Source organism: Eretmochelys imbricata, chromosome 4 (assembly GCF_965152235.1).
Source record: "Eretmochelys imbricata isolate rEreImb1 chromosome 4, rEreImb1.hap1, whole genome shotgun sequence".
NCBI lineage: Eukaryota > Metazoa > Chordata > Testudines > Cheloniidae > Eretmochelys > Eretmochelys imbricata.
In genome coordinates, this window is record NC_135575.1 from 95,334,669 (window position 1) to 95,348,947 (window position 14,279).

The 14,279-nt window shown below is 42.9% G+C and overlaps 1 protein-coding gene across 4 annotated transcripts in view; it reads left to right on the top strand.

Annotated features, from left to right (window-relative positions):
• Positions 1–14,279, top strand: part of LOC144264192 (tyrosine-protein kinase TXK-like) — a 58,481-nt gene that overhangs the window by 1,096 nt on the left and 43,106 nt on the right. For all 4 annotated transcript variants that reach the window (XR_013345984.1, XR_013345985.1, XM_077815688.1 and 1 more), the window contains exons 2-4: positions 10,729–10,780; positions 10,996–11,095; positions 12,514–12,725. Coding sequence is in view for 2 of the 4 variants with exons in the window: in XM_077815688.1 (XP_077671814.1) it covers positions 10,729–10,780; positions 10,996–11,095; positions 12,514–12,725 (364 nt within the window). In the remaining 2 variants the exon portion in view is untranslated. The remainder of the gene's footprint in view (positions 1–10,728; positions 10,781–10,995; positions 11,096–12,513; positions 12,726–14,279) is intronic.

Genomic DNA, 14,279 nt, shown 5'->3' on the forward strand with positions numbered 1-14,279 from the left:
CTTAGCTTGTGGTTCCAGTGTAGAATTTAGCAGCAATGGGAACATATCAAAGATCAAAGGGTTCCTGCACTTTCATTATGCCACCTTTAATTTTCACAGAACTGTCTCTCTAGCATCTCCTCAAGCAACTTGCCTCTCCTCCTCCCCACAGACATCTTTTTCTTCCCCCTCCCTTCCTCTGGCACCCAGCACACCACTCTTCTGCTGTGCATAGCTAGAGCCAGTTGCAGGTCCTTTCCTAGATTGTTTACTCTGATGGCAGCTGCTCAGCATGTCAACTAACTATGCCTTAGGGTACGCTTGGTTACTCATTTCCCATTATTATGTCTCCTGCACCTATATCTCTTCAGGTATTTTCATATAATATATAGAACATACATATAACTAGTCACTGTTTTAATGACAGGTGTTTTTCTTCCAGCCACTTTTGGGGAGGAGAGGGTAAGCTATAAGACTGGTTGACTTTCCCCTTGTGATTATTTTTATCTGGGAGCAACACAGAGCTTTGTTTCAGACTACCAACTACATCATGGCTGGAGAAATGAGATTCTTAACATTACCACCAAAGACAAAATGCATGACAAGTTGTAAAGCCAAAGGGCTGGATCCTCAGCTGGCATAAATTTTAAATCATTGACCATGTTTTGGTAGCTTAAGTGAAAGCCCAGCATTCAGAGAAGTAAGGATTGAAAAGTGTGCTGTCACCACAGCTGCTTTATGCAGACATATTCCCAAACAACTACTTACTGAAAACAAGTCACACGCAAAATACATCTTCGTATTAACAGCAAAAGGAGTAAAGGGCATTTTCTTTCCAGTGCCCTGTCCCATTTTGTGTGTGAGCTACAATATTTCAAATCTCAACAGCTACTACACATTCCCTTTGGAAAATGCGTTTAGGACCAACTCTTGGATTCTTTACTGAGGCAAGACTCCCACTGAAATCAACAAAAATTAGTGATAAAAACTGTGAAATCTTGGAACCACATAACTAGGGTAGAGGCAGGCAGACAGGCAGCATGTGAGTATCGCTCATTACTGTTCAGCAACCTCCTCTGGTGTATGCAAAGGGTTTTTCCAAAGGGCAAGCTACTCCATTAGGGGCCTGATCCAAAATCTTTGCATTGACTTCAGTGGGTTTGGCTCATGCCCTAGCACAACATGAATTCAGGAAGAAAATGTGTAAAAACAATGTTTAAACTATAAGAGTCAATGGGCAAAATTCAATTTCAGAGATCCACAGATTCCAAGGCCAGAAGGAACTGTTCTGATCATCTAGTCTGACCTCCTGTATAACACAGGCCATAGAACTCCCCCAAAATAATTCCTAAAGCATCTCTTTTAGAAAAACATCCAATCCCGATTTTAAAAGTGTCACTGATGGAGAAGAAATCTGCCACGACACTTGATAAGTTGTTCCAGTGGTTAATTACTCTGTTAAAAATGTACACCTTATTTCCAATTTTGTCTAGCTTCAACTTCCAGCCTTTGGATCACGTTATACCTTTCTCTGCTAGACTGAAGAGAGCATTATTAAATATTTGTTCCCCCTGTAGGTACTTATTGACTGTAATCAAGTCACCACTTACCTTCTCTTTGTTAAGCTAAAAAGAGTGAGCTCCTTCAATCTATCATGATAAGGGATGTTTTCTAATCCTTTAATCATTCTTATGGATCTTCTCGGAACCCTGCAATTTTATCAACATCCTTGACTTGTTGACACCAGAATTGGACACAGTATTCCAGTAGTCACACCAGGGCCAAATACAGAGGTAAAATAACCTCTTTACTCCTACTCGAGATTGTATCCAAAGATTGCATTAGACCTTTTGGCCACAATGTCTTACTGGGAGCTCATGTATAGTTGATTATCCACCATGGCCCTCAAATCTTTTTTTAGAGTTACTGCTTCCCAGGATAGAGTCCCCCATCATGTAATTATGGCTACGGCTATGATTATGTCACAGAAGTCACATTGACCTCCATGACTTTTTCTGCCCTGGAGCTGCAGCTCCAAGCCAGCCCCGCCGCTGCATCTCCCATCCCCTGGGTTGGTGTGGGGGGACTTTGCAGTTGCTCAGCTGCCGCAGGCAGACGGCGGACCCTCACAGCAGCCCAGCCCCACAGGTAGGGGGGCCCCAGAGTTCCCAGGCACCACAGCAGTGGGGGACCTGAGAGCCCCTGCAGCAGTGAGCGCTGAACCAGCCTACCCCTTTTGTCAGGGATATTTTTAGTGAAAGCTAGAGACAGGTCACAGGCTTCCGTGAATTTTTGCTTTTGCCTGTGACCTGTCCATGACTTTTACAAAAAATATCAGTGGCAAAAACTTAGCCTTAATTATGGCCTACAATCTTTGCTACCAGATACATACATTTACCTTTAACCATACTAAAATGCATGTTTGTGCACAGTATACCAAGCGATCCAGATTGCTCTGTATCAGTGACCAATCCTTGTCATTATTTATTACGGCCCGAATTTTTGTGTCAGATGCAAACTTTATCAGTAATGAATTTGTTTTCTTCCAGATCATTAATAAAAATGTTAAATAGTGTAGGGCCAAGAACCAATCCCAGTAGGACCCCACTAGAAATACACCAGTTCGATGAGGATTCCTCCTTTAGAATGGCATTATAAGACCTGTCAGTTAGCCAGTTTTTAATCCATTTAATGTGTGCCATGTTAATTTTATTTCATTCTAGTTTTTTTAATGAAAATGTCATGGTACCAAGTCAAATGCCTTACAGAAGTCTAAGTATATTACATCAGCACTATTACCTTGTACGACCAAACCTGTAATCTCATCAAAAAATATATGAAGTTAGTTTGACAGGATCTATTTTCCATAAAACTATGTTGAGATTGACATTAATTATATTACCCTCCTTTCATTCTTTATTAATCAAGTCCTGTATTAGCTGCTCCATTATCTTGCCTGGGATCCATGGCAGAAGGACAGGCCTATAATTACCTGGGTCACCCTGTTTACCCTTTTAAAATATTGGCACAACATTAGCTTTCTCCCAGTCTTTTGGATCTTCTCCAGTGTTCCAAAACTTATTGAAAATCAACTTTAATATTCCAATGATCTACTCATTAGCTCGTTTAAAACTCTTGGATGCAAGTTATCTGGACCCACTAATTTTAAAATGTCTAACTTCGGAAGCTGCTGTGTAACATCCTCCTGAGATATTAGTGGAATGGAAAGAGTGTTATCATATGATATGACTACATCATCTGTTTTTTTCAAATATAGAACAGAAATATTTATCGAACACTTCCTTTTCTGCATTATTATTAATGATTCTACCATATCTATCTAGTAATGGACCAAGACCATTGTTAGGATTCTTTTTGTTCCACATATACTTGAAAAACCTCCTTCATATTATCCTTAACTCTGTTGACCATAGATTTCTCCCTGTGTCTCCTTGCTTCCCTTATCAATTTTCTACATTTCTTACTTTCTGATTTATATTCATTACTATGAACTTCCCCTTTCTTCCATTTGTAATATATTACCTTTACTTTCCTTCTAAACCATGTCTGTTTTTAATCAATAGGGGCTTCTTCCTCGATTGTGGGATTATGGCTTTTTGGGCATCTAGGAAAATATTCCTAAACAATTCCCAATTATCATTCATATTTTTATGATTAAATTCTTCCTCCCAGATGATTTGGCTCATAATTGTTTTCAGCCTTGTGAAAGTGGCCCTCATAAAGCATGAAGGATATATATATATCGCAGGTGTGGACTTGATTCTGTTTGCACATTATAAATGTGATCAAGTCATGATCACCTGTACCTAAGTTACTGTCAAGATGTCTGTAGTGGCTCAGGAGTGTGAGTACCAACCCCAGTGCACACTATTGAGAAACAGGGCACACACCGCAAATTGCTTGTGAGTTCTATACTTAAATTTCCCCAACCAAGTTTCAAGTGTGAACACCTCAGGCACTATAGCTTCCTTAACATGGTGTCACAGACAGTCCTCTTGGGTATTCCAACCTATCTTGCCACCCAGGTAAAGCTTGCCTTTCTGATAGATGGTCCCTTACATCAAAAATCACAACAATGTTCAGGTTATTCCCAGTTCCAAAGGACCAGTCACTTATCCCAGATCACTTGCACTTTAGATCCCACACCAAAAACAACGCTTCTAGCCAATTCTGTAATAAATTAACTAATTATTTATTATCCAAGAAATATGAGTTATTTACAAGGTTAAAGCAGATAAACACACACACAAATGAGTTACAGTCTTAGGTCCCAAAAGGGAATAGAAGCTGCTATAATATGCAAACTCCATAAGTACTCCTAAGGTTCACCCAGGCCAGGCACTGGGGATCCCTTGTTTATGCTTAGAAATCTTGCTCTCTCCAAGTACAAGCAACATAGACATACAGTTCTCCCCCAGAGTTCAAACTGATGGGATGAGTCCACCTGCATATCTCCTCTTCATGGGTGTGTGCGGCGGGGAGAGCAATCAACAAAGTCTTTGTTCTTTGATGTTTCACAATGGTTCATTTGGTTCCAATGACCCTTCTTAGTGGGGAAGACATAACACCCTCTGAGGAAAACTAGTATTTCACACTTGGACATGCTTCTCTCCCGACTGGTGGTTTCAGAACAAACACACACTTTTGCAGTCACAGAGCAAACACTTAAATATTACCTTATAAATGGGATACAGATATTATAAGTAAGCCTATGATTTAGTCATGGGTATTTTTAGAAAAAGTCATGGACAAGCCATGGGCAATAAACAAAAATTCACAGCCCCTGACCTGTCCATGGCTTCTACTATAAATCACTTTTGTCACCTTTGTCTGGTTTGTCCTTGTCCATCCCTCCACAAACGCAAGTCGATGCCACACCATTCTGTTTTATTGCGAGCATGTTCTTTCCATTTCTGGCCAAAGAGTTTTGTCATGGGATGGGCACAGCGCATTTTTGGTCTGTCCAGTGGTCGCTTGTGGTCTCTGGAGATCCAGTCACTGGTGCGGTTGTCCACCTATTGTCTTGCCTGTGCACTAAATGACCTGCCCATCTTTGTTTTGCGTCGTACATTGCCTGCACTACATCGGTAACCTCTGTACGCCTTCTGATCGCATCATTCGGTATGTGATCATGGAGCAATATCTTGCACATTCACCTTTCCATTGCTCTCTGGGTGACAGCAAATTTTTCTTCCTCTGTGTTCGTCGTTGACCAGCTTTCTGCTCTGTATATCATTGCTAGCAGAAAAGTGGAGTTAAACAGTTCTTTCCTTTCCTTCACGGGCAGTTCATCATCCATTTGAGACGTCTTTATCTTGTTGAAATTTGCCCACCCCACCTTTCTGCAGCTGAGCAGAGACAACCCTACTATAAATACCCCTGATTAAATCTTCACTGTTCTGGCAGCCCTGGGGTCAGCCACACTGGCCACTGCAGAAGTCATGGAGGTCATGGGAAAGTAATGGAATCTGTGACTTCCACAACCTCCGTGACAGACTCACAGCCTTAATTATAAAAGTGAGATTAATGTATGTAGCAACCTACTAGCATTTCATAAATTTGAAACACATTTTTATGAATCTAATATATATTTTAACACTACTAACACTCATGAGAGCCAGACTGAATTCCAGCTATGCATTTGTCAATTGAGGCCAAGAGCCATGGGCAGTAGGTATAATACGCCAGGGAAAGCTCTGCCTTCCCTGATGATGACACCGACCTGCCACCAGACACCTGGCCCCAGCCCTTCCCCGGGACCCTTACTGCCTCCTCCACTCCACACGCCCCCCTCACCCCCAGGTCCCTGCTGCTTGCCATGTCCCCCCTCCTCCTCAGAACAGGAGAGTGAGGAGGGATACAGACAGCCAGCAGCCGGCAGACTGGTGTGGCTCTGCTGAGCACTGGGGCCAGCAGCTCAATGGGGGGCAGGATCTTCAGGGGCAGGAGGAACTGGCTCTAGGGAGATGGTGGCTCAGCCTGGCCTGACTCTGGCAAGGGGATGGCGACTTGGCTTGTCAGGCACTTGCGGGCTGGGGGAGGCGGTAGCTCTGCCCAGCGCCATGGCTGGCCTGACACTCAGGGAGACTGGTGGCTCAGCCCGCACCTGGGGCCGGCAGTGGGGGCGGGGGGAAGGGGAGGAGGGAAGATGGCTCGGCCTAGCGCTTTCGGGGGCGGGGGGGGTCAGGAGGGCCGGCAGCAGCGGTTCAGCCCAATTTATGGCTTGGGCAGGCGGGCCAGGGCTCCTCTGGTCGCGGGAGCCCCTCAGAGTCAGGGCTTCTCCTTTTACGCAGTAGAAGGGGGATTTCAGGGGTCTGGTGTGAGGGGACGGGGCCTTGGGTGGAAGGGGTGGGGCTGGCAGGCTAGCCTCCCCAAAGCGGTATGCATTTGTGGTTATAGTCAGGTTCACCTGCCGCCCATGCCAAGAGGCCTTGACATAGGCTTGCATCTGGTCTGCAAGCATCACAGTTACCATTAAATGTTTAGTTCTGTGATCAATTCTTCTTTATCTCGCAAGTATCTCATGTACATTAAAGAAAACCGAATTTGGCTTTTTGTATCCAAATGAAGTTAATTTTCTTTCTTTCTAATGGAGGGATTTTAAAAAAAAATAAGTAATAAAGAGTGTGGAGATGTTTATGTGAGGCAATATGCTGCATGAGCTTCTGTCAGGAAGTGCAGGCTTCCTGTACCACTTTATTAATCATTGCTACAATACTTGGAGTCAGCTCTGTGTGTATATAACTTCCTGTCTTGCTAGTACAAGATTATGATGTGAGCAAGTCTAATTGAGTTATTCACACGGAGAGCCAAGCAATTTGACATTTGTGGTGGGTACTTTAGATGTACAGGTATGGGGCATCTTCTCTTCCTGATAGAGGCTGCAGAGTCACTATGAGTTATTCTGTCACTTTAGTGGTCTGTGATTCTCTAATCAAGGACGTCAGAATGAGAAAGTAGTGTCACATGTATTGTATAAATAGCAGGCTCACAAGTAACTTTGCAAGATGTGACAGCCTACAGACCACCTGAATAGGCCCCATGGAATCAAATCCTAAAACCTGCAACTCTCAGTAGTCTCTGAAGAGCTCTCACAGTACTTCTTATTTCATGATGCTGTCCCCTGCTGATTTGTCAGATTTCCACACAGAAATATGGTGTTTCAATAATACATTTCAGAGCTTTAACTCCCATTGAGTCTTTCTACAGCTGCTACTGAGCAGCCAAAGTGGGAATCAATGCAAGGACAAAATAACTCCTTCAGAAGCTGTGCTGCAAGGGAGAGACAGACAGCCAAATCAGGAACTATGCATGCAAACAGATCTGCCTCTACAAAGCTGGGGATGTCCCTTTCCTAGGACCTCACGCCTTGTGAACTCCACAGAACCAGAGGAGAACATGGTAGGGTAGGAAGAAAAAAGAAGGGCAGCAAACCTCACAGAAACACCCTGCGTCTCAGAGTCTTTCACACTCATTTCTCTGCAAGAGATGGTAATCTTCTAGGTCACAGTTATTGGATTATGGGTCATATTCTGCACTCTTTTTCAGTCAAAACACTGAACTCAGTGAAAGTGTTGCTCAAGTAAGGAGTGCAGAACAGGGACCTACACTGCATACCATGAAACACCCTAATTACTGATTCAGCCCAAAGTTTGTTATGATTCCTTAGGCACTATAAGAAACTAGCTGGTAAGTATATGATTAGGATATATGTAAAATGCATTACAGACATTTCATTTACTGCTGGTTTCTTTTAACCTAGCAAAGTAGATTCAAGTGTGGAAAGTGCCTATACTTTACAGAAAGAGTTTGAAATTCAGTGAAGGCAGAAAATTCCTGGGTTGACATTCCACCTTTATTCAAACCAGCCTGAACTCTGAATTCATTTGCATTTGTGGTTATAGTCAGATTTTCAGTGTACTTAAGAATGTTGTTTTAATAATACTTGAAGTTCTACAGCACCTGATCTAAATATCTCTGGTAAGTACTTAACAAATGTTCATTGAGGCTCACAGCACTAAGGCAAGATATACAGGGATTATGTGACCCATCACTGAAATGTAGACACCTTTGTGGTGGAACGCAGAAGTTCTTTAACAGTGCATGGTTGCAATACACTATCTAAGTCAGGGGCAAACACTGCTCCCAGCTGAAACACCTCGGGTAGTTTTGGTAAGTAGTATGTAATTACCCGATTTGGAATTTAAACATCCTTCCTCTAATGAAATAGACCATGAGATCGCTAATGGCCAAATGTCATTTCACCTCATTCAAAAGTCAGCACCTGCAATTTCACACTGCCATCTAATGCCATTCCAGTAATCAATTCAGTACTATTTCAGACTTTCCCTCTGAATTTCTTCTTTTGCAGGTAAACATAGACCAGTGATATTAAGATACTGAAAGTTGAAAACACTTTTCTTTTTTCTTGTTTATAGCTCCTTGTCTGGAAAATACAGTAAATGGACTAGAAATTACAGCAAGCACCAGTAGGAGAAAGCACATTCTGGCAAAGCTAAACAGTAACAATTTTATATGGCAAGGTGATAACTTCATGTACAATGGAAAGTAATGCAGCAAACTGATCACACTGCACATACCTTTTTTAGTCTGGCTTCTTTAAAAAAATTGTTAATGTCAGCTGGCTTGGGCATTTCCAATCCTCATATTTTCCATAGCCGTCACTGGAAACTTTTATCAAGCGGTTTATGATATCTTGTGATTTAAAATGGGCTTGTCAAAGTCCCACACCATAGGCTCTTCACAGGATGTCATGGTCGATGGCAAATTGCCCCCACAAGCTTCACTGGTAACTTTTCAAAGCAAAACAAGCATAAGCCACAGGTTTCTTCCTCTTCTGACTAAGAACTAATTTTGATCTTATCTCCCTGAAGTTTGCCCTTCTCTTTCCCTTTTTATAGTGTGAGATTTGTTAAATACTGTATCTTTCTTTATTGGTCAAATAATTCAAGTTTCACCAGGTGTAATAAGGCCACTTAACCTTTTGAATGCTATGCTACACAGATTCTTAGTAAACTTCGTTGCGGTGCTATGCTAACATATACTCATCTTTAAAATGACTCCAACTCAAGCAGCTCCCTCCAGTTCCAAAACAGCTGCCTAACCCACCCACAACCTTGTGGTTATGGGAACATCCCAGCCATATTTCAGCTGCCTAACTTTTCCTTCTCTTTCAGCTGCCTAAAGGTCATGCAACCTCCAACGAAGAAACCCAGCTAAAGCCCCTTTCCCACCCCAGGTGTCATCCATCCAGAAATTAGGTCAGAGTAAAGGTCAGTTGTCTTGCTGCAGCTGACCCCATTAGGTGTCTTCTCTCCACTTGTTCATTTGCAAGCAGCATATGAGGAATTGCATAAACACAGCAACTGTGATACAAGATAAATAGGAATGCATGACTAACTCTTGAGATCAGATTTGAGCTCTTGTTTTGTAAGGCTTCTATACCTGAAAGACTTATAATAATGATTTGCAGTGAGATTATACAGCAAAAGATGCCAAAGCTCTTTTACAAACATTACTTAATTCTTACAATGTCCTATTTCCATTTTAGAGATGGAAAAAATGAAGCAGAGAGAGGTTAACTTATAAGTAACTTGCTCATGCTCACACAGTGAAAACATGGTAGAGCTAGGACTAACACTTAAGAGCTCTAACTCAGAGGCCTATGTGCTAACCATTATACTATACTTCCTCTCTTATCTAGACTTAGACTACATAGAGAATGGATGTTCTTATTACTTACACCGAAATATTTCATCCAAATCCCTCACATGTAAATTAAATGAAACTGGGTCATCATCCCAGATAGGGGGTATAAACAAACCAAAAATGGTGAAGAGGGAATAAAAAAACTGAACACATTAGTGTGACTTTGAAAAGAACACGCATGAAAGATAAACTTGGAAAAATACTCAGTCCTAAGGGAGGGACACTACCTAATATGTGTCTTTAGAGCATCTTCTAATGACAAGAATGTAGTGTCCACTGTGGAAAAGAAGAGACAGGACTCACTTGTGAAGGATATAAAGGTTGCTGCTGCATACAGAAGGAACCTGTAGCACTCCTTGGATATCTAGCTTCCACACTGATTAAAACAATCGAGTATCATCACACAGGGTTTCTCTTAAATCTTAGCCAAGAACGGTGAATACACTACAAGCAAAACATGGCAAAACATGAATAGGAAGCTCAACATAAAAAATGTGTAGGGATGTCAGGTTGGTTCTTCAGATTTTTCACACCTCACAAGAGGACATTTGTAACATCAGAGGCTCTTCTGGTGCTATGTATTCATTAAGAAAAAATATCCTAATCAGTATTTTATTATTGTACTGCTCACTGTGGTTAATAATTTATCCATCTGTAAATAGGAATAATACTTAGCACATGTATAGTGTTTTTCATCTGTAGATCTCAAAGTGCTTTACAGAAGTGGGAAAGCACTGATAACTTCAATTTTAACAGATGAGGAAACTGAGGCACAGAGAGATTAGGGGTTCGATTGTGGAGTCCTTCCTTACGCTGGCGAGCACTCAAGTAGTTCCACTGGTTTCAATTGGACTATTCCCATGAGTAAATGTTCCACAATCTGGTCCAAAGTGACTAGCCCAGAGTCTCACAGCAAGTCCACAGCAGAGAACCTATTACACACTTCAGTGCAGTAAACCAAAAACAGTACTAAAAATACAGAAATGTTCTTCTTTTCAGATCACACCATCCAGTCTGCTTTTTGCTGCTGCTGCTGTTCGGTTCAGAAAAGGTAACTCAGAGTTTAGCTTCAACTTGCCAGTAATTAAGCTAATCAGAATAAGTCATTTGCTTTCAAACTAGTCACATATAAAAGCTTCTAAAACCCCTCAGTTTTCAGTAAATCTGCTGAAATTTTAAACATTTACAGACCTTTTCCCTCTCCCACAGCTAATCTGTTTGGTGATATATAGTCTCACAAGCACTGTTTTTATTCTCCAAAATTAGAGCAGTGAGGACAAAGTTGAGCCTGGACAATGATGAAGACTTGATGGCTGGATACTCAATGTCACAACAGCTCTCCTATGTGTCTACCCAAAAGCACGGAGTAAGTAAAATCATACAGATTCAGGAAACTGAAGGACAAAGAGGTTAAATGACGTATCCAAGCCCAGACACTGAATATATGCCAGAGCAGGCACTAGTGCAGAGGTTCTCAAACTGTGGTCCGTGGATAGTGGTCCATGAACTCCATTTAGGTGGTCCATGGATAGTTCCTTCTAAGGTGCATGCCTGGGTGGCTGCACACAAGAAAATGAAGGGCCACCCACCAAATTAGTAGGTGCCTGGACCCTGGAGAAGACACACATGTAAGGTGAGGTGGTGGCCTTGGAGGAAATGGGGGTAAGTGGGAGGGGGCAGTGGGGTGAATAGAAGGGGTGGGGGGAATTTGGGACGTGCAGGGCTGCGGCGGCCAGAGAAAGAGGCGACTTTCCTCAGCTCCAGGGTTCCGGCTGCCGGAAAGAGACGGCCCTTCTTCCCAGCCCCAGCTCAGGGGCTGCCATGGCTGGGGAGAGAAGGCACATCCATTGCAACAGAAAGGTAAGACTACTGATATTAAAATATGAGTTGTGTGCTTTTATTTGTAGAACAAAAAAAGTTAATTATTATTAAGGTTTTTTTTATATAGTCCTTTTATCCAAAGTGCTTTACAATAGTTAGCTAACGGTACAAATAACATTTGGAAAGATCATTAAGTGGTCCACTGAGACCCTCCACTGAGATCACCTTCAAGTGGTCCGTGAAAAAAAAGTTTGAGAACCACTGCACTAGTGTAACTAACTCCCTGCCAAATCTTTAAAGTTGCAGTAATACATACTTCATATAAATATTGTAAAGAGTATTTTAATAAGAGTGCAAAGTTTTAGAAGATTTACATTGTTATGTATTTTTTCCAGACACGAAAGACCTGAGTATGGTCTTACTTTCATTTGGCCTAACTCTACGGACTTCAATGAGTTCCTCCCAACTTTACAACAGTGTAACTGAGCGCAAAACCAGGCCCTATGTTCATGCAAAACAAAATGTTTGTATTCCTGCTGATATGTTAAGCATGTATGCAGTGTTCTCGAAACCCAGCTGGTGTAATTCAATGGAGCTATTCTGATTTACATCAGCTGAGGAGCTGTCCCAGAATTCATACCGCATTAATGTAACTGCAAGCACTTTGGTGGGGGAAATGCTCTACTTTGGCTACAGTCACACTACATGCATATTATTTATTTATTTGTCAGTGTAACTTTGGCTTGAGTAACAGTTATCCAAGCGCAATCAACAGTACTCTGTTGCCTTCTTGCAAGTGCAACTGACCGGATGATAAGGCGTAGGGAGGAAGGAATCGTTATCAGTTTCTTTCAGGAACAGAGACAACATAAAAATAAAATAAAATACTACTACTAATAATAATACTAATAATAAGCAGGGAAAGAAATGCAAACCAATTATGATACTTTTTTCTCTCAACAGCATGACAGGCAATTTGTTCAGCAATCAAAAAGGAAGCCACCACCAGCGTTACCCCCACAGATCCCTGGAGAGTATGAAGAGAAAATCAGAGTCATTGCACTCTATGATTTTTTTGCCAAAGGACCCTGTGACTTAACACTCAGGAAATCAGAAGAATACATTATCCTTGAGAAGTATGACCCCCACTGGTGGAAGGCAAGAGACCAGTACGGGTAAGAGAGGAGGCATGTTTGGACCCATTTGTTTCTATTTATCTTCCTAAAAAAAAAAACCCAAAAAACAAAAATACAAAAATTAAAGGCATAAATATATTTTAGGGCCCGATTTTAAAGTGTTCAGCTCCCAGTTAGGCATCTATATGAAGCAGCCAGATTTTGAAAAACATTCAGCACACAGCATCTCCCATTGAGAGTAATGGGAATCTAGAATTTAGACAGACACACACCAGGCTAAACAAGAACAGTATTTGGGAATTTGAGAAGAGAGTGAGTTGCTGGCTGCTGAGCAGTTCTGGAAACCTGGCAACTTCATTTAGGACCTGTTGGGTGCCGAGCTCTTTTGAAAATCTGGTGCTTCATACTTAATTTGTAAAGTATTTTACAATACAGTGAATCAGAAGAAAGTTTATGTGAGTGTGACGAAATGGCATTCAGATAAAATAGCAACTACAGTCATATAGGTAGCTAGATCAGGGGTGGGCAAACTTTTTGGCCTGAGGGCCGCATCGGTTTTCTGAAATTATATGGAGGGTTGGTTAGGGGAGGCTGTGCCTCCTCAAACAGCCAGATATGGCCGGCCCCTGCCCCCTATCTGACCCCCCTGCTTCTTGCCACCTGACAGCCCCCCCAGGACTCCTGCCCCATCCAACCCCCCGTTCCCTGACGGCCCCCCGGGGACCCCTGCCCCACCGCCCCTGCTCTCAGTCTCCTGACAGCCCCAGGACCCCCCGCCCCAACTGCCATCCCATCCAACCCCCCTCTCCTTCCTGACTGCCAGCCCCGTGGAACACCTGCCTCACCCACCCCCCCGCTCCCTGTCCCCTGCTGCCCCATCCAACCCCTCCTCTCCTTCCTGACTGCCCCCCCCGGGACCCCTGCCCCCATTCAACCCCCATTCCCCACCCTCTGACCACACTGACCCCTATCCATGCCCCTGACACCCCCTGAACTCTCCTGCCCTCTATCCAACCCCACCCCTACTCCCTGCCCCCTTACCGCACTGCCTGGAGAATCGGTGGCTGGCAGTGCGGCTGCACCAAGAGAGGCAGCCGCGCCACGCAGCACAGAGCATTGCACCGCACAGCGGCATGGCTGCGGGGGAGGAGGGACAGCCTCCCGGGCCAGGAGTTCAGGGGCCAGGCAGGACAGTCCTGTGAGCCGTAGTTTGCCCACCTCTGAGCTAGAGAGATGAACGACAATTAAGCAAATTTCTGCTCTCAGTCACACTTGTGCCTATCTTCCCATCTAGTTTCATACAGTGATATATTGAAGTTACTAGGGTTGCACCATTGTGGCTGAGAGCAGAATTGTAGAAAGGGTATGTAATTCAGTAAAATATTGTTTTTGGAGTTAGGTCTGCCTGAACCAAAATCCTAGATCCAAATACCCCTGAACTTTAAAAAAAGTCTGGATCTGAACTTCACTTATGGTCCTCTTCCCACAGTAATGCTTTCATTGTGTCCCCCTTCTCTCAGCTTAATGTCTTCATCCACACCTCCTCCCCTTACGTGTGGAATAGCTGCTTTTTTTTTATGTGCCAAATAACCA